At 40.2% G+C, this 27,553-nt stretch overlaps 1 protein-coding gene and 1 long non-coding RNA gene across 2 annotated transcripts in view; both read right to left on the bottom strand.

Moving 5' to 3' along the window:
• Window positions 1–4,481, bottom strand: part of SCIN (scinderin) — a 48,554-nt gene extending 44,073 nt beyond the window's left edge. Inside the window, exons 1-2 of the mRNA XM_066318110.1 lie at window positions 4,248–4,481; window positions 304–458 (exon numbers count right to left, since the gene is read on the bottom strand). Coding sequence (XP_066174207.1) covers window positions 304–458; window positions 4,248–4,446 — 354 coding nt within the window. The 5' untranslated portion in view covers window positions 4,447–4,481. The remainder of the gene's footprint in view (window positions 1–303; window positions 459–4,247) is intronic.
• LOC136360689 (uncharacterized) overlaps window positions 1–27,553 on the bottom strand; it is a 538,204-nt gene that overhangs the window by 216,226 nt on the left and 294,425 nt on the right. The window lies entirely within an intron of this gene.

Here is a 27,553-nt window from a genome sequence, read left to right as displayed (position 1 = left end):
CAGACACATAGAGTCCCTACTGTGAGCTCTCTCAGACACACAAATATGAGATTTTAGCTTTATTTTGGGGGTAAAAAAATTAGGAAAGGTTTTCACATATCAGAAGAGGCATTGACAAACAAGCTGCTTCTTTCTGTATAAACACTGGAACTCCTACAGTTTAAGAGGGGTAGTTCAGGTCAAAAGCCACAAAGCATTAATAAACTATTTTTAAAATCTTCATTTACAAAGAAAAACATTCGATTTTTATGTAGGGAAAAATGTTACATCCAGTTTCAGAATATATTTTGAAAGACTCTTTACCCTGTATTTAATTCCTCCTTTGAAGTAACCCACAAACTCAGTAGACTCATATCCTTGAATTTCTCTACTCTGCACAGGCTTTCCTCCTAGATGGTCATCCATTTGAACAGCAAAGATAGCTGCAGCTGTGCTTTCATCCTGGGTGCAGTCTTTCCCTGAAATAAGAGGAAATATGGCAATAAAACATTAATATAATTTTGAATTCAGTTGGAGAAATTATTTTTGCAACAATTGGGCACTGTCTTCAGCAGAATGTATAACCCATGTTTATGTGGAAACAAAGCACTGAATCACAATCTTGTTCACCACCAAGTAACATGATCTTCCAGACTATCCAGCATGGGCAATACAACACCAGACCATTTCTTGACTACTTGTAGAACTGCATTCATAAGGAAATAAGAGTGAAAAATAGTGAAGTCCATCTTCTCTTAGAATTTTCAAACAAAGAATAATTTGATTGAGTTTTGCATGGCAAGTGTCAGCTGTAATGATTTTTGGACTTCTAGCAGAAGTTCAACAAAAGAAAGGTCACATGAACAGACTGTCTGGATAGTAAAACATATATTTATTCTAAGAACAACTCACCAACCCATAAAGCCAAATAAGTCAAAGCAGTCCTCCTGACACTATAATGCAAGCAAGATATTTTGCCTGGTACATCCGGGAGAAAGAGAAGGAGCTTTGGGGCTCAGATATTTGCTTCATAAGGTCAGACTTTATTTTGTACCTTACAGAGATTAGCCTATTCCCAAGACTGTCGTAAAATAGCCTCTTGATCTAGTGTGCTGATGCCTGTACATGCCAAAAACTGGCTGTATATATAGATTTTAATGTGCGCCCATACATTTTTGATGAACATGTTCAGCAGTTTTAATTGTTTCAAGAAAAGCACAAATAGAATCAAGTATAAAAAACCAGGCTTCTCAGTCACTATAGAAAAAAAAGGAAAGGTGAGATCTTCCATTTGGTTCCAAATCATCCCATGACAGAACTTGCTATTTTCCAATATGCTGTCTCAGACCTGGTTGCCAGCTTAAAGTTGGTGGTAAAGCTTTGGAGGTTTTAGGGATGCTTTGTTTCTTTTTCTAAATAGGGGCAATCATGTCCATTAAGGCTAGATCCTTCTAAATTATTACCTGCAATTACATAACAGGGATCAGGGTTAAAGTAAAATGGTTTTTGAACAGAGTCAGAGATAAGAACTATTATCAGACTTGGTTTCATAGCCGTTAGGCAATAAAATGCTAAATGAAACATCATTAAAAAAAAATCAAGTGAGCATCCATTCAAGCATAAGTTGCTCGAGCTTGTATAAAAACCAGATTTACCTTACAGTCTAAGCCACGAACAGCTATAAATAAGCCAAAGCATAAAGGAAAAAAACCAAGTTTTTACCAAACAGATCCCGGTTCACACAGACAGATTTTATGACTTCATCTCTGGGAACGAGGGTTAAAAAATAGTTAAAAACCACCATGCATTATTTGATTAAAGACACTAAGTGGGGTATAGCCAATCTCACTCGCACAAGTAGTTTCATACTGGCACAGTCCATGCTGTTTCCATTAATGATAGTTTCAAGTCCAGACAGCTCCCTTAGGATTAGGATTAGTACAGCTGCTAAGGCATCTCTCAAGTGCCAGTAGAGACAACTGAGTCAGGATGTCTGAGCAACACTGAAAGTGGATACAGCTGCAGCAAAACAGATCCACATTGATTGCTTGGCCATGCCAACAATGTTGATACACCTAGGTGAGCTTGCTCAGAAATTGTCCAACTTTAACAGCATCTCAGTGTACGTATTGGGAAAACACTGGCTTTCCCATAGGAAGCTTCAGCATGGCAGAACAACTGTGGGGTCACTTTACCCATAACTGGCATAAGATGCCAGTCATAGCTGAAGACTGTCAGCATCATGGTCTAGACCCTCTTTTAACCCCTGGGGTGTGCCTTAGCAAGGAATTAGCCACTATATAATAGTGGCTAATTCCACTATAATAATAGGAAATAATTTGCCACTATATAATAGGAAAATTTGATGATGGGGCTCTTTTTTGCTGCTTAGAATCCATTCACACTCACAGTCACCCTATGTGGCTGCCACAATAACACATCACTGATGACAAGTAGGAGTAGGACTGTGTCACCAAATGGCAAGGCCCTTGTAAGTACCTAAGACCAGAGTCTGCAGTGTTTCCTCCATCACAAGAATTCTTTCTTTACATCACAAAGTCTGAGTGATAGTGACTGCTGCAGCTATCCAGAGACACCTTTGGGAAGTCTTCAGAAAGACTCTATTGTGATCTTCCTGGCCCTGGTTATACAGTCTTTGCTTACAAAGGAAAAGTCTGGCATATGTAACAGCAGTGTGAATCAGTTAAGAATACCAAAATGATTCCTTGTTTCTTGCTCTGACTGTGACTGGCCCTCTCAATATAGCTTGTTTGAAGCCCTGGTCTCCTGTTGCTATTAAGTGTGCAGCAGTGTTTGAGACTTTTCCACACTGCTGCTGAAATAACTTGCAAGCCCCAAAGGGATTTGCCAGCACTGAGCCTCCCTGCTTCCACCTTGGCAGCTGCACAACCACAACGGGTGCCCAGATCACCTGAAGCCATTTAGCTATCTAGATAGCACCACAGGAGCACAACATGTGCATCAATGTGTACAAGTAAAGCTCTTCAGCCACCAGCAATGAGATTTTAATTGCTTCAAATGCCAGTCACTGTTCTACCTTCCCTCCCCAAGAGCTGCAAACAGTCCTTACATCATTCCCTGGGATGTGTTTACTAGACCTTCACTAAGACACGAGTAGTTCCAGCTTCATTAACAAAGGTCTACACAGCCAAACCCTGCTACTAATTAGCAGGGCTGCTGACAGAAAAGTCTCTGCCAGAAATTAACTCACATTGCCATCTATGATTATACTCTTACCAGAGACAGACACTATCCAGCTTGCCAGCTGGAAAACTCTGAAGACATGCAAACCTCAACGCTCAAACATTTATGCAGAAACAATCCCAGCTTTATCTGCAATTATTATTCAATGCATGCAAAAATACAATGAGAACTGCAGCAACTCAAGCACATTAATGTTAATACAACTATCTTTATGAGCATTCATTGAGATGATCACCTACAAACACAAACTTGTTGGTGCAACAAATAAAAGACAGTAAGTTTCAGGCAGCTAAACAGCAATCACTGTGGCAGGACGACTCTGGCCAGATGGGGAAGTCACATGAAACCTTCAGGAGATGAGGAAGTCACGTAAAACACAACCTTATGTCAGGCTTCAACTTCAATGTAAAGTGGGCTAGTCAAGGTGGAAGGCAAAAGACATCAGCCTGCTTCCAATCTCAGTAGGCTGTGAGACTGATAGGCAGTCTTTTTTTTTTTTTTAAGAAAAAACTTTCTTTTTTTTAAAGAAAACCTAGTGTCTTTGCACATGATCTCTGCACCATAAGACAGCAAAATAAATCTAGCTGGAAAAAGCACACCCGTACACCAACCAGGGCAACAACACCACAAGGAGACGGCCAAGAGGACATTTCCATCCAGATGGAAACAAAGGCAAGGACACTCTTCCTGTGAGTAAAGGAAGGATTTCACGCCAGAACCTCTGTCGGGCGCAGCCAAGAATTGACTTTAACGCTTCAGTACTTTTCCAAACCCACAGCACTAACTGAGCAAGCGTTCACCTTTCTGCCACACCCCACTGTCCCACCAGTAAGTCCCTCAGCATGGGAAGGGATCACGCTTGGCACCACCCTGATCCTTGGTGGCAGCCTCACTTCTGCCTCCACCTCGAGTACCCCTCTTGGCCGCCTCGCACCCGCAGCCTTACTGAGAAGGGCGAGGAAACCCCGGCCCCCGATGCCCTGGAGCCCGGCAAAGCCTTCAGCAGCAGGGTGGGCACTGCGGGCTCTCCCCCACGCTCCTACCGAGCCAGTAGTGCAGGCGGTAGGCGACGTTGGTCCCGCGGCGCTCCGTGCGCAGCACCAGGTACGCGTCCCCAACGAAGAAGTCGCCGTGGCAGCTCGGGGGCACCGGCACCAGCTCCAGCTGCTCAACGCGCCACACCTGCAGCCCACTCTGCAGCCCGGCCTCGGCGAACGCCGGCGAGGGCCGCTCGGGTGCCATGGCTGGAGGCGAAGAGCCCGCCGAGCCTCCGCACAGCCCGTTTATAGCGCCGGGCGGGCGGGGCCGGCCCGGGGCGGGTGCGGAGCGCGCTCCGGAGGGATGCGCCCATCCCCGCCCCTGCCAGCGGCGCCCGGGAACGGCTGAGCTGTCCTTTGGTTATTCGTTTTTAACACGCCTGTAAAACAAACTCGCCCGGAATCCCTTTTGCTTCTGTGCCCAGCGCCGTAGCAGGGGTGGTTTAAAAAAAATCAGCCACCCTCACTGCAAACAGAGAATGTTTCTCTATTCTAAAATAATAGGAGAAAACCCCAGGAAAGACAAGAAAGAAAAGTACAAATTGGCTAATCCACTGTCTGCGGTTGTTGTAACATTGTGCTGTTTGCTTCTATAATTATCACATCTGCCTTGTATGAACTGCTCATACCAGAACACAAAGAGTTTCTATAGCTTACACTTGCGAGAGAGCGCTTTTTCATTCCCGGCTGGAATGGCAGAGCGCAGCTCTCATTCACCCAGTAATCTCATTTCTTTTGTTCAGTACTGACAGGAATCTTTCAGGGAGGGGGGGAAATTCTTTCATCTGGGACTACAGATGAAGCCCAGAATTTATATAGATTTCCCTTCTCAGAAAATTTTAAGAGTTCTGCCAGTGTTTTTCCAAAACTGTGCAGCAGCCCAAAAGGTTTTAAACCCACTTCCTACTTGTCTGGTCTCCTTTATAAATGTTTGGTACATCAACATCACAATTGCAGTTTTCACTGCAATATGAAAATTACAGCAAATCACTGTTTTCCATCTAATATTGATAGGCAGATCAGGCTGGGCACAATACAAACAGATGCAGTGCAAGCTGTCAGTATATCAAAAGATACATTTCAGAAAAGGGTAAATACATTTCGTAAAAGGGTTTTGTTTAGCTTCATCATCTTATCCACCTGGATGAGTTTTGAAGATCATGATTTCCCCACTGGGTTGCTTTATCGAGTTAATAGAAGAAGAGTGCAAGGCAGATCTACCCGCAGCCAGATCAGGGCTCCCTCAGCAAGTGGGAGAGGCACTGCTAAATGCAACAAAGCAGCTGGAGAGCATCTTTGCTGGCAAAACAAAGTTAAAAAAAGCACACCACAACTAAGAAATTTGTGTAACTATCTTCCCATCTTCTCTTTATACTGTCTTGAGAAAAAGAGGACCTTACACAGTGTGTACCCACTATCATCTCCCATTTTGGTGGGCATCCTGTCATCAGTTTGCCAAACAGGTGGACAGGCACCCTCAGCTTTATCCTCACTGTTTAAAAAATAAACTCTGTGTGCTCTGTTTTGTCTAAGGTCCAGCTGAACATGGTGTAGCTCACCTTCATAAGTTCATGGCCAAGCATTTTATCCCTCATTTTGCAGCCAGGGCTGCAGTAAGTCTAGTTGATAAACAGTGTAATTCCCAAATAAAATACCTTTCTCAAGATGTTCATCATCTGGAGAAGAAAAAAAAAAAAAAAAAGAGAGAAGAGTATCAAAAATTTCCAGCAGTTCCAGTTTTAATATGGTATCAGAAATATTTTGAAACATTCAAAAGTGATTTCTCAAAGTTGTCCTCACAATTATGCCAATTGTTATTCTATTTACTTTTACTCACTTAATTACACTAAGCAGTTTTTCTAATTGCAGGCCTTTTTGCATTGTTGTGCATTAGTTTGCTTCAGTCAGCGAGGGCAGAACTTACCACATACTCTGTAATTGTATGGGTTTACTATTTCTTCTGAAGTTGTCCAGGTGAACTCGCTGCGCAATTGTGCTGTTTTGCCCACACAGGAGCTCAAACCAGCCCTGTGCTATGCAGCTTCATGTCTCCTACATGTTCTACTTGTCTTACTAAGAAAAAATTGTTCATGCACAGATTGCACAGAATAAGTTGGTTAAATTTATATCTCCTTATTACAGCTTTAAATTTTAAATCTACAGACTAAATACTGCTCTAAGTGGAATGCCTCTTGCTGGCAGGAGATGCATGGTGTTTGTTTAGCCTTGATCATTCCCAGTATCACACACCAATGGACAAAGGTTAACAACACAAGAACAGTTTAATTGTCTCAGTGTCTGTGGCACTACTCAAACACAAAAGATGTTAGTAATGACGGAAGAGTTTTCTCATGCCTGAGTTTGTTTTACTAGGATTATGTAATCACTTACTGGCTGCTGGCAAAGAAAAACTTGGATTGAAGTTTGTATCTTAAGTGTCAGAATACTTGTTTGTACTCTTCAGTGTGAATTTTTGACTGTTTGCAAATCTTGCTTTTGCAATCTCACTTCTAATGAAAGCTGGACTGTCTTCTGTCTTCATCCATCTGTTTTTTGTAGCGAAAGTAAGAACTAACATTGTTCACATGACAGAATTTCATAAATTTTTAAATTATCAAGAACTTTCTAACATGTTGAATCAAAAGTGAAATTTTGGAGAAATTTTGGAGTATCTTAAACGTTGCACATTCAGAAAGAATATTTATAATTACTTCTTATATGCTTTTGCATGTCCTTTGACATAGTAATTGGAGAGGACTAAAAATAACATTGTTTTTGTGACTCAGAAGTCCTTGGTCAAATAGTAATTACAACACTCATTAGAAATTGCACTGTAATGGAATTTTAGACTACCTTAAGACTTAAAATATTTTTTTCTAATTTACTAAAGATTATATCTTGCTGATAAACTATGGCTGTCTCAGAAGGATGGCAAAGGCCTAGCACTGTTTCAGCTTTGTAGTAACAAGGAGAAATAATTTTCCATGACACCTTTTCCTCGTGGGGAAGGCCTGATGTAGCAGTCGGCTGCCATCAGAGCCCAGGAACACAGTTATGGGGTAAAGATGCAGCTTTCTGCCTGCTCAACTTCACTGTTTGACATATGACCATCTTTAAATGCCTTGTCTTTTTCCCAAGTCCTAATAGACCACGCAGGAGTGTTAGAAGATGTTTGTGCTCCTCATCTAGTCCATGAAAAAGCAGATTTGAATGTGTTGAATTTAAAGCATTTGTATGACTCAAGAGAATTCAAGGATTTATGAAAAACTTTTCCATTTAATTTTGCTCACTTATTTCCTAAGTATTTTGTTATATTGAATAAGGGATCTTTTTCCCCTCAAAGTATCACTGTCATATACTGCATATATGCAGAGCGTGTGTGCAAACACCAGAATACCAGAATGCAATGTCCCAAATTCCGATTTTTGCCCCAGTCAGGGGAAAGGCTCATAAAGAACCAAGGTGATGTTTCCAGGTGACATACACAAGGGACCTAAGAGGGCTCCCAGAAGTTAAGCCCCAGCATCTTTCCCAGCAGGAATAACCTTCAGCTTACACAAAGTCTAAGGTTTGAGTCTTTCTGCAAAGCCTGACTTACAGTTCCAGGAGGTAACAGTGGAAGAAATGAAAGGGGAGAGAATATTTTCAAATGTCTCATGTGTTTCCTTCTACAAAGCTTATTTCTTCTTCACAACTGGCAAATGCCCTCCTAAACTCTATAATTCTACCTAAACAAGGGGATTACAGATGCTTTGTTTTGCCTCTAGTTCCACATGACAAAGTTTCCTGTACACGGAGTGTGTCAAAAGCACTCTCTTGTCCAGTCACAGAAGTCAACCTCTGTTCTCACCTGTTCTGTTGCTGAATTACAGATCAATAGTTATTTCAGATTTAGCCTAAATACAGTGTCAGTTTGAAGATCTGAGCTAAATTCTTATTCCAATATTCATCTAAAAAATAATGATGATACTGACCATACAACTTGAAAAGCCAAGTTATCATAACAAGCTGTAGAATTATGTTACCACTTGCTAATTCTCTCCATGTTTTCATCATCCTTCCTTCCTGTGTGGCAACTCAGCTTCAACTGGAGAGAACATGCTGAAGAAAGACTGAAACCTAACAACTGGCAAGGTTTGACTTATGAGGCTGCCAGATGACAGGGATGAAAAACCTGGCATAAAGGTATGATTCTTGTCTTTGCCTTTAAGACAGGATTCTGGTTTAATCCTTCAAGTCCAGAGCAAATAAAGGGCCTAAGTGTGTAGCTTTGAGGCAGGTGTCTAAGGCATAGGAGAGGGTAGGATCACAGCTACACTGTGTGCACCACTTGGCAACTGGCTGGCTGCTGCCTCCTTAGTGAGCACTGTCACTCCCTGGGGCAAACCTTGTGCTGCCTGGACAGGCCATGAGGGATTCTTCAGTGGCAGCCACCACTCTGACCTGTGCAGACAAGGACACCAGCAGCTGAGAAGCTCTGACTCTAAAAATTCACCCTTCAGCCATGGGACTGGGCATGTAGTGAAAGCAATCTGAGTGTTGGCTCCAGTCAGAGGTCCTAGGCAAACATTGACACTGGGATAGTGAGAAGTGAAGTGTTGATTATGAAGTATGTTATTTTTCTGAATTTTTCTTATGTTCTTCCCTTGAAATATTCAATGAGCAGCATAAATGTTTAATCAAGAAATTCTGATTTTATGTTCATCTCAAGTCACAGTATTATAGCATTATATAATATATTTCAAGAAGTCAGAGAGAGGGAATTGAAGCATTCTTTCAAAAATCAGCTATCTTCCAGAAGACAGAAGGTCTCCTTTATGTTCCTGTGACATGACATTTCATGTGATGATCATGAGATTAGATAAGATTTACAAAAATATATTCTCAGGCTCATAATTTTATCCATCTTGACTATCTAGGTAGAGAAATGTTGCCATGGTTTCCATCAATGATTAATCATCCTGTCCATATTACATGCTCATTTGGTCTACCAAAGGAATCAATCATGCTGTTCTCCATGTGGCCTGGTAAGTTTCACCATGACATCCACTCATCCTTAATTTTTCTTTCTTATATTTAGATTATAGTGATCTCAAGTTACATGGGGAAAATACCCAGCCCTTTTAAAAAAGTTCAAATTTTAGTGAATCAGTGTATGCTTATTTCAACTAGAAAAATGAAAAGGCCGTTCTTTATTGAGAAATATTCAGAAGACCTGACCAGAAAGCATTAGTCAGAAAGTTTAATTAAAACAAGACTATTTTATCTCAGGTGATACCTTTGATTATTGCTACAAAGCCTCTTTCACATGCTTTTATCTATTTCCACAGTATTGCTGGGACTCAGGTGTACACTGCTTTGTGAAGAAAATATTGCAAAGGATGGATGGGAATTAAACCCTGATTTCTGTATTTTATTATTTAGAAAAGTTCAAACACATAGCCCAAAAAGGGCTACTATAACATAGTTACAGAATTTGTCTGCATAGACTGATATTCTCTAAGTGTCAAAGAGTATGATTATCCATTTTGAATTTGAAAATACTGTAAATTTGGTCTGACTGTAATTTCCTAATGATATTTTGTGTGCTAAGAAGTGATAATGGAAGCTTTTTATTGCTGTATTGCAGCTACAGGTTCTGATGATGGCTTAAGTTATTTCTGAAAACTTGGAAAAGAGGGAGAAGGAAACAGGCATACTTCCATTTGCCATTAGTGCAGTAATCAAAGTTAAAAGCTTCTAAGTAAAACTGAGGAAGAGAGAAGAGGAAGAGGGTTTTACTCAGAAACAAGAATTCAAGAACAATTTGAAGAAAGCACAGCCATCTTCTGGACCCATTTATTAAATATGCAACATCCACTGAGGTCAAACTCTCCAACAAGAGGTGCTTAAATGTGTTGAAGGAATGCCTGAAATATTGGATATGGCAGTATGGAGAGTGCAGAGAACCCAGGGAGAACAATTTTCTCCATCTGTAAAAGCCAGTGGCTCTTCTAGACATCTGCTTACAAAGAGGGAAGGGGTAACAATCAAATCGATAGAAAAGTGGTAATAAGCAAAACTGCTGGCAGTTATCTAAATTGAGAGAAAATTTCAGTTTAATTTATTTCATTGCATTCTTAAATAGTAGATGTTTCCCTCATTATTTCCTTGATACTAACTTGTCTGAGAAGGTTATTGAAATTAATATAGAAAGGAACAATCACTGTGTGATGTTAAACTAAGATCCTCAGGAAAGGATATTTTTATGTAAGTTTTTAACTGCAGGTTTTGAAGTAAAGTTTATTCTGAGATAGACTTTTCTCTTGCACGAAGACTATGTCAATGCCTTTATGCATTTAAAGGTGCCAGGTGTAAAAAGCAGAAGACTCACAGCATGGGCATCTTCTAACCCTGTTTAGCAAATAGTGCCTCTGAATTCTCACAGGAATAAACTCATTCATTGTAGCTGATTACAGTGGTAGATGTCCATGGAATAGGCCAGATTCTCTATTCCAGGAAAAACAGTTGTAAGATTATTTAACCATGAATAAAAATAGGATATAAACTTCTTTAAGCTTTTAAAAACTTTCAGAATAACACAGTTCACTGTTATGAAAACTGGCTGTTTTCTAAAAATAAATACAGAGTAGCTCTTAATTTTCATCAAATCTCACACATAAACTTATCCTGGATTTGGAAACTATGTATTGAAACTATTTTTTTTTAAACATTCATTGGCATTCACATAAAATTTGAAACAAAGTCTAAAAGTTTTTAATTCACTAACCATGAACACTTATCTAGGTAACTAAAATATCTGAAGCAGAAAAGAAGGGGAGGAAGAGAGGAAGACTTTCTCTTTTCTGACTTTGTGAAAAAAGCCTGCTTGAAGGTTTCTTGAATTTAGTACACTAGCATGAAAAAATAAACCTTTTCTGTACTGTTCAAAATATCCAGATCTTACCAAGCTCATATAGGAAAGTATTTATGCCTCACATTTATTTTTTTAAGCACAAGAGTATTGTTATACTTCCATTAATGAAAGTGGTTTTAAACTTTCCAAGAATAACACATGTGAATTATGAACTTTGAGAATTATGAACTTTGTTACTGTGTGTCAGCATTTATATATTAGCCAACTGCCAACACAACACTAAGATCACTAATAAAAGTTCTGTCACAGCATTTTGGAGTTAATAGCTCTGCACTGCTTCAGTTTCAACAGAGCAGCAAAGCTTCCTTGATCAGCCTTCCCCAATTTAAGTAGTTTCTAAGATCAGCAACATGTATTGGGGATCAGCCCATTGAATTTAACAGATCTGAAACCAAGTTCTCTGAAGAACAAAGGCATCCATACATCTGTTTCTACGTCAGGGGCACCAGATTTATAAAATTAACTTCTTCCTTTTCTCTGAGGTATTGAAAGTATACTAAATTCCCAAAAAGCTGCTGACATTTGCAATCCTGCTGAAGGCAGCTTCTAAAATAATTATCTCTTGGTAGCACATGTTCAAGATGAGATCTTGATATTGCTCAAGAGATCTACAGAAAGATCTATTTTAAATCAAATTCCTGTTTCAAGAGTCTGAGACATACTTACTGGAAAAGGACCAAACATCTTTGTTTTCTGATTAGCACTATACCAAGAAAGCATGGAGGTGCCTTGATATTAAATGTTGACCTGCCAACACAACATTTATTTTGAAGTTGCTTTCATAAACCTAAGTGACAAAGAAAGGCACGGTTTATGTTAGGCTTTTTTGCCACTCATCAGGAACAAGAGAGAAAGTCTGAAGAGCACACAATTCTTATCAACTGAAGTCTGATTAGTAAATCATACATGTCCCTCAGCCTTAGATGCCAATGCAAAAGCTAATCTTTTAGGAATCAATACACTTCTTAGTGGCTTGTTTTAAGGACACTATTATCCTAGAGAAGGCATGTCCTCAGGGACACAGTGCATTATCTTTGCAAACCCTGTTCTCCAGATTCCTCTTTCTATTTGATTGTCCACAGACAAAGAGCAGATACCAAATAAAATAAAACAGTGTAAAATAAAAAATGCATAACTGATTTGAAACAGTGAAATGTGCAGTTTATTTACACACTCTCAATCAATCTCTAGCATTAGGCATAACTCCCAGAATAAATTAATTTTCTCACTAAAAAACGACTTGAAACCTAATGTCTCTGATATTTGTCATCCCCTTGTTTCCTTCACATTAATAATATGTGAGAGACTGGAAAGTTAATGGTAATGACTCAAAACAATTGGCCATTTGCAAAAGCCACAGAGTGCTCTGCTGACCTTGGGCAAAGTAACCACTGTGTGCAGAGGGGGTGCATGTCCACCACAGAGGCTACAAGCTGGGGTTTGAGCCAGTTAAAGGAAGAGGCCAATAACAAGCAGATCCTGCAAGGTGAGAGAGTGCTTTTTATCAATGTTCTCTCTCGAATAATTGGCTCAGATGTGAAAACTCTCTGGGGAAGTACAGGGACATTCACACATAGGCCATAATTCACTCAGCTACACTGATGGGAGGCAGCTGTAATGTCTTAGAAGGGGTCATAAACCATCAAAGACCCCAAAGTGCTCCTGATCCACAGTGTTACATCATCCAGTGTAAAACTCCTCACCCCAAGGGGAGGTACCTGGGCATTCCCACCAAACCTGAGACTATGTTTAGCCATTCACCTTTGTGTTTTATGGGCTTTCCCCATCCCCAATCCATGAGGACTGCCACAATTACTCATCAAAACTGCAACCAAGTCTTGCTGCTGGACCACAGATGGTAACTATATACCTTTCTACTCTTATCTTTTCTTTCTTTTCCCTTGTATGTTTTCTTAAGTGTTATTTTTATGCTTTTATATTATTATAGATAATAACCAAAATGTCTACATAGTGCTTTTCATTGCTCTAAACCAAATTGTTCTAAAATAAACCCTACAGATACATATATATTTATAAACACTGGTCATTCAGTGTGCTTTCCCTCTAACACACCCCAAGGGATCTATTATCAAGTACCTGTCTTACCCTCCCCTCCTAGGGCAGGTTGTAACAAATACTTCACATACTTGTGCTCCCAAAAAGATTCTACAGCATCCACTACTTTTGGAATAAAACTGTTTAACAAATACCAAGCAGCCTTTAGATTTTCTTCCAGATCAGTAGTTTAGGTCTTTTTCCTGGGTCTTCAGTTTAGTCTGCTAACTTAAATCCCATCCCACCGACTCTATGCAATGCTCTGAGGTCTCTGGTGTTTTCCTGTCCCATGTTTCCAAGCCTTCTTGACTAGAAGCCAAACATAAATTTTATCTGTATTCCAACCATTCCCCCTTCCTATATGACTTCTGAGAGTACATTTCTCAAATTTCTGTTTCTAAAAATAAAATCCTAAGCAGTACCATGAAAGAATGGGTGATGCCCAGTCTTACACGACCTACAATGTTGTGAAACTGTCATATACTGTGTGATGCTAGGAAAAAAAGAAACCAAAACAAGCAAACAAATAAAAATGCCCCAAACTCTATCACAATAAAGTCAGTAAATAAATTTATAAATTTTGGGCTCTTTTTTTCCAGTGACAATGCAACAGAAAACTACATGCATGGATAGTGTGCTTGAAATTACAGGTATTGAAGGCACTTGAGGGTTTGTCCTTCCTGGATTCCAGAGAAGTATTTTTCTTGCTCAATCCAAGGTAGCCAACATGACGCACTTACACAGCTCCTGCATGGCAGGGTTCACGTTTTGCACAGGCCATGCCAGCCGGCTTTTAAAGACGTAATCGCAGAGATGTAATCAGAAGGACCAGAGCATATTGTAACATTCGTTCCAGTACAGGCCATTACATACCATTTCCTTCCTTGTCTTTTCCACAAGGTCAGAAAATTTCCTCTGTTGGGAACAGAAAAATCCCTTTGCTATCCTTTGACTTTCTCTGGTTTTAGTTATTTTCACTAGTAACATTTTGTTATTTACTTTTAAAAGTACATAACTATCAACAAGAACAATTATGCTCACAGGAAAAACACACAGGAACGCAGCTTCTTTTTATGGCTCCATGTTTTGACATTCCACTGGCTGTCAGGGGATTGCTGTTTTCCTATCCATCTCTTGAGATGAACATTCAAGAAATAACCATCACTGCTTGACTACCATTTTCTTCAAATAAGCAAGTAAGAAGCAAGAGAAAATAACCTGTTTCTCTTTATGAAGTAAAAAATAATAGGCAAAGAGTCAGCTGAAGAATGTGTTATTACTGATAAATTTATTTTCCAAAGCATAATTTTGGTACAAACTGCATGACAGACACTTCCTTGATTTACTTTTTCCAGCTAAGAAAAGGCCTCTGTGGAGGAAAAGTAGCACTTCAATGTTATAAAGCTTGATGTTGTAAACAGTTACAGAATAGAGTTTCTGTGTTTCACACACTGTTTGTTGGTTTGTAACTTGAGGAAATCCCAGGGTACTAAAACTAAACTGACTCTTTATGAAAAGAACCATGTACAGGCAGCCTGCAGCCACAGCTGCCTTTCCAGCTATGGACATCCCACTTCCTCTTCCAAAGCCCTCTCCTCACGACTCCACAGCTCCCTCTTCTTTTCCCAGTCCCATCCCTGCTTGTCCTTCATCATGGTGTGCACAGAATTCAGCCAGAACAGTCCCAGCACTTCCTGAACTGTTACAGTGGTTGGCATCAAAGGAAAAGAGGGTATTATGCTCATCTAAGTGAACGGAGGAATCCCACAATATTTTTAATTTGGCTTCACTCCTTTACTTAGCATTGCACAGGTCTCTATATGTCTTTTGGGATGCAGTTAGTGCCTTATTAAAGAGAGTCCCCTATTTAACACAAATTAATATTTTTCTTTCTTCCTTATATGAACTAAAAAGTGCAGTGTTAGCTAACTGCTGTTTTGTTATTAAGGTAATAAAATTACCCCACTGCTATCAGCACAACACAATAAGGTATAATGCAGTGCTCAAAGCAATATTCAATGGAGCAGAGAAGTATCCAGCAGAAAATGATTTTTTCCATCTTTTCTAGTATATTACTTTAAATTGCAGTCAATAAGATTTTTTTTAATTGCAAACCAACCTGCTATCTTTACCATCTTTTGTAAACCAAGTCTCAGAAAGATTTTAATAAATAATTCTATAAAAGTTAGATTTTTAGTACATTGTTAAGTTGATTATTTTATGTCTTTTTATGATTTTCTTTCACAGGGAAGGCATAAAATTTGACATTTCAAAGGCTCTCTGTGACAAAGATATTAACACTTTCAGCAGTACTTAAAATTTGATGACCACCTGAATACTCTGGGGGTGTGTGCTAACTTTTTCAAATATATGGGTTTGTCATGGAGGAAGGATATAGAAAAGTGTCTTTTAGTTGAACTTGGGTTCATGGCAAAGAATGTAATCAAAGTTATAGAAGTATTGACAGATCTTAGATTAGAACTAAAGAATCACAGGATCACAGAATCAACTAGGCTGGAAAAGAACTTAGAAATCATCAAGTATAAGCTATGACCTAACATCACCTTGTAAATTAGACCATGGCCCTAAGTGAGACCATCAGTCTTTTCTTAAAGTCCTGTGTGTAATTCAAACACTGACTTTAACCTACATGAGTTCCAGAAATCACAGTAGACATGGCTAAATCTAACCCAAAGTATTGAAGTTTTAGACATAATGTTGAATTTGAAGTATGGGGGATGGCAGAGGATGTCCTGAGCAGAGACCATGACATTTGTTTTATTGTAAAGTTTGTTTTATAGTAAAGATATACAGGGTAAATTCTATACATATGCAAAATACTGGTAATAATAACTTACAGAATCTCCTGATTTGCCTTTACAGAGTCAGTATGTGTGGGTGACAGATCTGAACTTTTGTGCAACACTTGCTCCTTCTGGTCATTTATGAAATCGCAGTATTTACAGTCAACCTTTAAACCTGCTTCTTCCTTTTAGGATTTCAGAAAGTATCCACATTCTCTCTGCATCTATATAAGCTGTAGAGGATTTCATTAAGCAGTTTCTAAAGGAACAATTTCATAGTGCTGCCAAAAATGAAAGAATTCACCTCCATTAAGCCTGTTTCAAGGTACACTGAAGTTAATGGGAAAATACCAGCTGACTGGAGCAGATTCTAGATCAATGACACTTTTGGAAATGGCTACGGTGCATTACTCCTATACTGGGCAATGAGGTTGGGCACACTGAAGTTGACTGTGTGCCCAAAGGCTAACATAGCTGTCAGCAGCATTTACAGTGCATTTTCACCCCCACAATCAGCATGCAAAAGGAAAAAGAATGAAGAGATTTTGCCTATATCCCTAACTGCTGAGGCGTGAGAACATCACTTCAGCCAGCCCTTGATACAAAAACCACACTCCGCCTCCTGTGAGGTTTAAGAGCTTTGCAAAATGTGTCAGAGGAGATGGGGATCAGCCTGAATAGCAAACATCTCTGCAGGGCGGTCTCAGGCCCCTTTGGATTCTGAATTTGAGTGTGTAACAATTTGGGGAGCACAAGCTGATGCTAACCTGAAGCAAACATGAAGAGTTTTCAGAGCACTCTGCTTGGGTGCTGCACTTCTTCCATGTGTACCTCTAAAACAGTGCAGTGGGCAATGACACAGAGACACAGCAGAATGCCAGTGACACTGCACTCCTGCTGGGCTCTGCTGGATGTGGCTGCCCTGCACCAAGCCAACACTGCACTGCAAGCAGAACTGCTCTCTTGAGAGCCTCTCAATCTCCATGTTGTAAAGCAGCATCATCAGCATTTTCAGACCAAGCCACTGCACTCTGTTGGTAAGCCTGGGTGGGTAATGGGGGCTTCTGTCTGCACAGCTGGATAACAGCACTGCAGCTGCCTTTCACAGCTAAAGCTGAGTGTCACAGCCCTGTAGGAACTTGGAAGCAAGATATCTGTCCTGCCAGTAGCAGCAATGCTCTTAAAGCTGCTTTTTTTGCAAGGATGTGCTGTTGGAAGAAAACTTTATACTTCTTCACAGGGTTCTTAACAGGAATAGTTGGTTTTTTCTTACTTATATATATCACATATGGTAAAGGTATTCAGAATAAATAAAGCAGGTAAACAAAACAATCCAGCACTTTCAAAAAAAATCTGTTTATATTCTTAGGATTTTTCTTATTGTATATTTGAGAATAAAGAGGATTATCCATGCATAGATTTACTGTAGGCACCTTTGTTTCTTTAATAACCTTTGTACCCCAAGGTCTCCAGCAACTGCACTCTCCTCACTGCAGAGCAGATCTGTGGTGACTGACTCTTCTAAGTGAAAGACTAGAGTTGCCTAAGACAGGAAATGAGTCTGTAACATATCCATGTGTCTCACTCTCCACTGCAGACTGGCACAGGGCTACTTCCATCTTCTTGGTCATAATGAAGGCACCCACATTTTTAAAGATGAGGTGTTGTGCACAGAGGTTAAAGACAAGGAGCATTTCCTCAGGAGCATTTCCCATGTGTAACAAGAAATGCCTTTACATGTGTTACAAGAGATCAAATTTACTTGCAAGAGTTTGTCTGAAATTGACTCTTCCCTCAGGCTTTTGGGGCAATTCATTTACCTGCGCTGTGCCTCTTTTTCTGCCTCTGTCAAAAGACCAAGTCAATATCATTCCTTTGAAGGACTTCCATAGATGTCACTTGATTAGGACTGTCACTCCTATCACTATGAGGAGGTGCAGCTAAAACTTTAATTTAACATAATCCATGATTAGTATAGATACAATGCTATTATCTTATGATTATGTCTCCAACAAGAGCTCCAGATCGTAACTTTTAATTTGTCTCAAGCCTTTCTTTTGCCATGGACTGAGAAATACCTTTTACTGGTCTGGGTTTGCATGGCATTCAGAAAATGAATAATTTACAAGCAGACTGGGGCATCCTTTCCAAACTGAAATTTAGGGAACTGCCAATTTCAAACAATGTCTGGAGATTTGTTGCAATTGACAGGAAGCTTTCTTGAGCAAAAAATATGCACTTTTCTATTGTTAAGATCTTGCACAATTTTTATTTTCATGTGCTGCATCTGGGAAATCCTGGAGAAATGCCAACCTCCACAGCAGTGCACACAGAGACAGAAGATCCTCATATAAAGGATTCTTACTAGTATCCCTAACTTTCCACAGTGGTATATAGCTTATTGTGTTTGGAAAAGGCAAAATGATCCAATATGCAATTTTCTATACCAAATCACTTCCTGGGATGCATTTACCATGCAGATCACACACAGTTTAAGTTTAGAGATTTGTGTCCAAATATGGCTCTGAATACACCTCCAAAGCCCTCAGCAGTGCAGACTATGACTAAAAGGTGCTTCCCCCTGTTGCACTCAACATCCACACACACTGCTTAGAAAAGGAATTGAAACTACCTGACTGTGTGGTGCTTTCAACAGCCCATTCCTAGTAACCAGAGTCAAGAGCAAAGCAGATGTGTCTGTTGAAGGAAGAGGGAATGTATGAGGGCTTATTTTGGCACAGTCTGCTGATCCCCAGCTCCTGGGTGCAGAGGACAGGCAATTTCCAAATTAAACTCATGATAGCACTCAGCATCTGTAGTAACCAGGAGCTTGATGGACTATGCCCTTTCTTTTATCTTCAGATAATTCAGGGTCTGTTTAGTGATTTGGAAGTGTTGGTAAGTAATTTTTAGCAACAGTGAGGGGAATTAGAGGGGATTTTATTAATTAGAAAGATGTAATGATATTGATTTCATGCTATTTCAGAAATTGGGGCCTAAGGGGAAGAGGTCAAATACTCATTAATATACCAAAGGGCATTTAGTGTGTTTCTGCTCCACGCTGGTATTTACAGTCATATAGATATCTGATTTTCCCCTCAATGCTCTATTTGTTGATCTCCAGTAATGTAAGTGGGAGATGTTTTATAAGCAAAGACATTCTAGTTTGGAGATCTCTACATTTTTAAGAGTTCAGTGTGTATATATAAACCATAAAAACATCCATCCAGCATCTGTTTATTCTGAAATAGTCTGTGTCTTTGAACAGTTTAATATGGACATCTTGATTCCTAAAAATGAATTACCACATACAATACTGTGTAATTTTCTGCTAAAGGCTGAAAAAAGAAAATGTTCTACAACAGACTATCTTTCCAACTCCATCAAAGCTCTCAACAAGAACTAGAGGAAGAATCACACTCTTGAAAAGCTGAAGGAAATTAATGGTCTCTAGATCTCCAGTACAGTGACATTTTTCTTAGGATATGCCAGATATCTCCTGAAGACTGGGTGATTCAAAATATTCTGAAATTAATATAACTATTATTGTTATTATTATGGTTATTTCGAAGTATTTTGATGCCGAGAAAAGCAAAAAGTTATCTTTTAATTTGACTAACCAGTAATAAAGCAGATTTAGGTGGCCAGGACTCCTTGGCAGTAGCAGCTGTGGATCCCACTTGCTTTTGTGAGGCTTGTATGAAAGAAATCTCCTGTCAAAGTCCTTTTGCTTTCCTTTCAGTGGTTCAAGTTTGGGATCTGAAAATATTAAGCAAACAGTATTTATAAGCTATAGGAAAAGCTGTCTGGATTCTAGGATTTGAAAAGCTATGCTTATTGTTAATCAGCTAGGATCCCAAAAAAGGAGAACTCAGGCATATATAGTAAACATTATAAGCAAAAAAAGAAGCCTTGCTTTGCCTTTGCCTACAAAGAAAGTAGCATTTTATGCTACATGGTATGTATATGTGTGAACTTTAATGTATGTGTGGTTAATTATTTTCAAATAAGCTGTCCTTATAGGAGGTGAAGCTATAGAAACACTAAAGGGCAGGCACCCTTTCCTGGACCATCCACCACAGTAGGAATGTAGATATAGACTACTGTATCAACAATGAGTACAGCAGACATTGGACTTGAATCTGTTGCCTGGGAATAACTCCCATTACAAGGCTGAAATTGCAGTCTTATCAGAAAAATCAACATTAACAAGGAGTTTTCAGCTACTAACCCTGCTTCTATCAGGTGTCCTTAAATCTCAGTCTCTTTGCATGAGTGAACTAGTGTATTTTCTGTGATCTAAGTCTGTTATTTAGAGCTTGGAAGTGGAATTTCTCTTGAAACCTAGGGGAAAACTACTCTTTGGTCTTCAAGTTTCACCTAAGGCCACTTAAGACAGGTTTGAGGGTTCTGTGCTCTTATTCCTGCTTCCTACTGCTGAAGCAATGTTCCTAAATTCTCTAACACAATAATTGTGCATGTTGTGAAGGACTCACCCATGTTTAAATGCTGTGATTTTAACTTCAGGTTGAAAGGGTCTCTGGGGGATAACCAGTCACAGAATTTGGCAAATTAGCCTCATACTGCATTTGGAAAGGAAAATACATGTTGACATCAGAAAAGCCACCATGCCTAGAACCAAGACCATTGTAAAAGAAAAGAAGTTGAACAAATGAAGCACCAATAAAAAATTGAAGCAAAACAAAAAAATTGAAACAAGTGAAAACAATAAAATGGAAAGGGATGGCATGAAGTACAGGGAAATGGACTAAACCTTGTCAAATTTATACTCATTGATATCACAAAGTTTCATGAAATGACAGGAAATTAAATCTTGAAATCAGAGAAGAAAGTGTAACAAACACTCTGGAACAGAGTGATGATAAAATCAAATGCAATTAAAAAAAAATTTAGAAATGGAGCGAATACAATGAAATGGATTGGGATAACATGAAGTGCAGGGAAATGGACCAAGCCTTGCCAAATTGATCCTCACTGAAATCACAAGATCGAAATTCTTCATTTCACCAAAGGAAATGAAATCTTGAAATCAGAGAACAAAGTGTAACAAACATCCCGTAAAGGAGATATGAAAAGCGCCAAATTTGGAAATGGAGTGAATATGAGGAAATGGACTGGGATGACATCAGGTCCAGTTCCAAGTTGCCAAAATTACACTCATTGAAATCTCGAAATCAGGAAACCAAGTGAAACGAAGGGACAGGAGAAGAAATCGAAGAAATTAAATGCCATTAAAAAAAAAAGAAATCGAATCAGAGTGAAACCGATGAAACCAATGAAATGCAATGGGATGACATGAGGTAGAACGAAGTTTATTGATAAAGAAAGACACTGAAGGGGTCCAGAACAGGGCGCAGAGAAAGAAAACGAGAGACGGAGAGAGAAGACAAGCACAAGGCTACCGCTGCACCTCGGGGTGTGTGTTCGTGCAGGGGCAGCCAGCAACATGCATGGCCCTTGTCACCCCCTGGGCGCCACTCCCGGGCGGCGAGCGCGGGCCGGCTGCCGAGGGCTGCCTCCCGAGGGGTGCCTCCCGAGGGCTGCCTGCTGAGTGAGGGCTGCCTCCCGAGGGCTGCCTGCCGAGGGCTGCCTCCCGAGGGCTGCCTGCTGAGTGAGGGCTGCCTGCTGAGTGAGGGCTGCCTGCCGAGGGCCGGCTCCCGAGGGGTGCCTGCTGAGTGAGGGCTGCCTCCCGAGGGCTGCCTGCTGAGGGCTGCCTGCCGAGGGCCGGCTCCGGGCAGCGCCGGGAACACCGCGGCGGCGGGGGGCTCCGTGCAGGCCGCGGCTGCCCCAGCGGGGAAATAGCACGGGGAAGTCGCGGTCAGCAGCTACCTCAGGAAAGAGGTGAAGCAGGAGAGGAACAGTGCGCTCAGGACAGACAGCCAGGGAAGAGGCAGAACCGCAGGGAGAAAAAGGCGAGGAGGGAGCAGAACTGATGCTCCAGGCAAGCCCCCGCTTTGTCCAAGAAGAACAGAAAATGACAGCCCCAGGAGTGTGGTGCTGCTAACTGCTTTTATGTACTAAGGCTCTTCAAAGAAGCCCAGTTTACCTGGCGTTTTTTTCCTGGGAAGCCGGTGTTCTACCCCACCTGCGAGGGGGAGTCCCTTGATGCCAAATCATGGAAGTTTCTCTCCCCTCATTGTCTGTCAAACAAAGTCACTCGAGATCTGGGCTTCCTATCATGTCACTACAGCACCCGAAGAAGGTTTTCACATCGTATATGCTGAGGCATAAATAAAAATCAGGGTAGTCCCTCCATACATTGGTGGCACCAAGGAGCAATGTTGGGCAGTGCCATGCTCCCTTGGCATGCCTCCCATGGTGTCAGTGTCCCCGGGGCTCTGGGCTTTGTGCTTTCCTGAACCCAACCCCTCAACGGAGCAGGAAAAGCCGCCTATGGCTGAGCTGACATGCCAAAGCATGGATGCTGCCAAGGAAAAAGGCGTGGAGGGAGCAATGTTGGGGCAGTGCTGTGCCCCCCTTGGCATGCCTTTTGTATAGTCATTGTCCTTGAAACCACTGGGTTTGTGGTTTTCTCAACCCTAACCCTAAGTCTAACCCTATGTGTAGCTCTGTGTCCTGAGAGGTCCTTTTTGGCTTCAGTTCCCCTTTTCCCTTTCATGTGGCTTCTGAGGAAGGTTGGATGACTTATAGAGCTGGTATCTAAAATCAGGAGGTAGTTTCAGCCATAAATCTGTGTTAGCTTTGGATTGCTGCACTGCAGTTTTGTTTTTGTGAGAAAGGCCAGTCAAGGCTTGCAGAAATTTTTCCTTGAGTTTCAAATAAAAATTTTCTCTCTTCTTGGTGGAGGATGAACATAATGGCCTGATGATTAATTTTGTCTTCTCAAATATTGCAATCCCTGGAAAAAAGAAAAAGAAAAGCCCAATACACACACATACATAAACATTTACTGGTCACTACTTTTTATTACTGGTCACTACTTTCACTCTGATTATACTTGTCTGCACAACCCAGTGCATTCACTAAAGATAAATATGTGGTTGTAATTTAATATTTTGTACCTGTGCCTCGAAGAAGAAGCACTGCTTTTTGGTTCTGTCTTTCACTTCTGCAAAGTAACCCGATGAAGAAAACTCCTGAGCCTAGAGAAAGCCCATCTGAAGTCAAAAGCATGGATGTTAGGAATTTACACATTCATACGAGCCTGAAGGAACAGGAGCTCCGAATTTTATTTTACCTGAAATACTCATCACTATGTAACAGCACATTTTTTTCATATTTTAATTAGTGTCTCTTTAACCAATACATCCCTGACAGGAGACTAAACGTGCACATGCAGGACAGCACAGCAGGGGTTTAGGGTTATAGTGGGGCACAACTGGCTGCACAATAGTCTCACTTTATACAAGTAGAAGTGACAAAAAGAACCTCAAAATAGGGAGATGTTGAAGTTCTGCTCTCCATTCATGGGCACACCCAGGGCACAATGTCTAGTTAGAGCTACCACATCGCTATTCTAATATGTGCCCAGGTGTTATGACCTGCCATGGACTATCTCATCAACCAGTGCGATGAGCTTCACCTTTTTGCTCAGAGGTAGAGGAAGGCCCTTTCCTACACCCAAGGATGCCTCTGGGCAGGACGAAAGACCATTGGAGCAGCATTAACTCCCTAAATAGGCAGTAAAATATTTTGCTCTGTGGACAAACTGGACACAGATACTACTTTATCCATGTTTTGTCTCCATGATCTAAAAGCTGTTCCCAGACTGTTACCTTTCTTACACAAAAGCTCCTTTTATGCCCTGAAAATCTGGATCTGAAAGAAAGACATGGATCAAAAGGGTATTGCAGCAGGCCCAAACACAATACAAACAATTTTTTTCATGTTTTAATATTCAATGCTCAGGAAATGTGAAGGAAAGTTCTAACATTACAACGTTCTCTTCTTTGTACTTACTCATTCTGAGAACAGAATGGTTTTTTCCTAAAAGAAAGTCAAAGTCCATCGAAGATTATGGGCATATGTAAATAAGTCCTTACCAACAAAGCTGTGTTTCTGAACAAGGACTTGGATGGACAGCTTACTGCAGATAAATCAAGTACCCACAAATTACTTCTGGAAGATCACATATCTGTGCTCTTTTTTTCAGGTGATTTTGGTTCCCAGGCCATGCTCAGCTGTGCTGTGCTGCCAAGACAGGTTCCTTCCAGCCCAGGACCACATGGCTGGAATACTTCCAGCTGCAGCAGATCCCTGCTGCAGGACAGCCTTTGGGAAGGGGCCAAAACTCAGTCTCTGCTGCACAGGCTATACTCAGGCTATCCAAACACTGAAGGATGACCTGGCCCTGTTCCTGCTTAGGAGAAGGTGAGTAGGCTTGCGTGGGCACTTTGCTTGCAGTCTACAGGCAAACCAGCTGTCCCACCATAGCCAGCTGCTGTCTTTACTCATGGTTTAATAATTTTTGGAAAAAACATTACAGTTGATACTTTATACATGTAAAACAGCCTTTTCTTGTTTTGCAACTAATCTGAGAGACTGGCAGTCTGACTAGACCAGCTTTAGGTTCAGGTAAAACAGGTACATGCCAAGGTCAGTGGGATGAGTAGCACAAGTGCTTCTGTTCTTCTACTCTGTGCCAAAAATTGTAGTATCTGAGACTTTACATTACTGCTGTTGCCACCATGAAAACATGATGTATAGATCTGCCCCTCCACAGGCATCAGAAGCAGAAATGTTCAGCTCTGCAGCGCTGTGTGTCCTTCTCTGCCCCCTTTCCTCTCCCTTGTACTCCTCCCTCTCCGTGACAATGGTAGTCCCACAGTCTGGAGGCAGCAAAGTTCAGAATTTGCCCGTGTTTCCAAAAAGACTCAAAACTGCCCAACACTCTGCAGAGATTGTGTTAAAAGGATATCTTTTCTCCATTTCAAACACAGGTAACAGACCACTAATGTGTTAGTTGCATGAATACACATTTCCTCCTTACCTCTCAATCCTCTACCTATTTCCTCCAGCCCTATTTTCCTTCCTAAAATCAAGGGTTTGCACCCAAAGTTTCTAAAGCTGTACAATTCTATTACCCTCCATTAATTTCACGAGAGCAAAAAGTCTGTACTTTCACACATCCCACCTCTGCCAGCCTTGTTACCATTGATTTTTGGTGCCTATATTTGTATCTTAGAAACTGAAACTCACTGATACAAAGCACCTACAGAGCCATATGCACAGTGGTGAATAAAGACCCCAGAGAGATGCAGAGAACAGAAAAAAATAGATATATGACTCACCACTCTGCAAAGACAGGGACTTCCAGACAAACTTCATCTGCTGCACCTTCCCTTTCCTCTCTTCTCTGGGAAATTAAGTGAAGCAATGGACTTGCAGCACACACTTACTCAGGGAATTGTTTATTCTTCATTGTACAAAAGAGCTGGAATATACAGTCTACCCATCTGTGTTGCTAAGAAACAGGGCACTGTTGCCTTGGGACTTGATTCAGAATTCAAAACCGAGAAGAATGTCTCAGTAGACTGCATAAATGCAGCTTGAAACCTAGCAACCAGGCCACAAGTTCAATATGCTTCTCTTATATGCTAGAAAACAAGGGTTTTAGAAGGAAAATATATGACTGAGGAAAAGAAATTGTAATTTGAAAACAGAACAGTGGTGTTCTATCACCAATTATCCTAATGGATGGAACTATGTTTTACTAAACATACTTCTATGACCTGTAAGATCTGATGCTGCCCTGTGCTTCAAGCAGGTTCATATTTACTAAAAAATCTGAATAGAAAGGAGCACCAGCATTTACCCCAGCATTTCCTAAATATTAATTTTGTTCAGTATAAGTGACAACACAAGAGTCAGGATACCAGAATTAATTTCCATTTATACTTCAGTTTTCAAGCATTCTGCCAACAGAACAGTGTAATAATTGCTACACACACACCTGGAAATGGTCACTTGAAATAGCCAGGATTGTACAATTGGGTGTGATTACTTAGCCACATACACATAGACTGTTTCCTCTATTTGCCTATGTGCAAGTGAAGTATAAATTATAAATCAAAAATACATTATACATCCTTTCACCTTAACAAATGGTCATCACGTGCTGTTGGAAATTGCATTGGTTAACCAGATATTTCATTGTAAAACCTGTTCTCTCTGGTTATAGAATGTCACAACACCACTGAAACTTTGGCCAGCACTCCAGCAGGAAAGGCCCAGTTTGAACTGAGTTATGGTTCTCAGCTGATTAAACAGAGTTCACTTGGCTTTTTTTCCTTTTTGATGTTCTGTCATGAAATTATAAAGAGATATTCTTCAGATGAAATGGCTGTGTACATAATAGATTTGACTGGAGATGAGGAAGGAAGCAAAATTCATAAGTACAAATCACCTAGAGCCACCCAACAGTCATCACATTTGGTCCCTTGTTTTTCTTCTTATAAAATACACTATTCAAATATAACATTCAAAAACAAAGAACAAAAGCTTTCATCCTTAAGTGTTTCTAAGTATACAGCGCTTCCATGCAGCTCCTTCAACATTTACATTTTTAAGTTTTTCAGAGTCAGGACCAAAAGTCTGTCTGGGAAAATACATTTTTGTTTGTTTGGTTTTAAAGAACGTTCAAAATTCATTGAGAGGGTACACCTTTTTCTCTGTCTTCAAGGAAATTTACATTTTTTCAGACTTTTAGCTGAAAAGGAATTTGGAGGTTGTAGTTGAGCTTTGTGATAGGACTTTGTATTGGTTCAAATAGGAAGGATTTCACAGGGGTCCTGAAGTAAATTATAATTGAAGGGTCCTTTGCAAGTTTAGGCTGCTCAGATATCTACAGTTTTACCGAAGAGAAAATAACATCAAACAAACTTCCTTAAGAATTTGAAGATTTGTATTCCTTAAATCACTTGGAGAGATAAAATAATTTCTCATTGCCAACAGATGGCAGCATGTTACTTAGTTTGCAAAATAAAGGAGTCTAAAACCCAGGAAAGCCTAAGAGTAAGCCTTTTTGCTCTACCATAGAATAGCAAGAGGGCTTGACATTTTCCTACACAAAACCACCTCATCTTTTCAGCTAAATATAAGCTGTTTGTAGACTTAAATAAGATTAAGGGGATCCTAAGAGTTCAAGCTGGAAAAAGCAGTAAAGCTAGTCAGGATCCTAGTCTGAACTGCAGAATCGTCTTAGGGACAAGCAAGCACAGATGGAATATCATACTCAAATTTAACCTTGAAAACTGGAGCTATAGCCAACAGGATCTATACTTTTTACCTTGAGAGAAGATATTTCAGGGGAAAAAAGAGATTAAAAAAATCCAGAAAGAAAGAGCAAAAAAGAAAGTAAAACTTTCCCATTCATTATTTCTAAATGGTGAAAGAAAAAGAGATGAAATATATTTTTTTCAATCATGTTATCAGTCAAACCAAGACTATAAGAAAAACAAATCCCTTGACAGGACCATAAGCATGACCTATGGAGCATGTTGTGTTCTATGATTTTTTAGGGTTTTTTAAACTTCAGTTGTTTTATGCTGTATTGC

The sequence above is a fragment of the Sylvia atricapilla genome, chromosome 1 (genome assembly GCF_009819655.1).
Source record: "Sylvia atricapilla isolate bSylAtr1 chromosome 1, bSylAtr1.pri, whole genome shotgun sequence".
NCBI classification, from domain to species: Eukaryota; Metazoa; Chordata; class Aves; order Passeriformes; family Sylviidae; genus Sylvia; species Sylvia atricapilla.
Note: the sequence above shows the minus strand (reverse complement) of the source record. Positions and strands in the feature narration are given on the sequence as shown.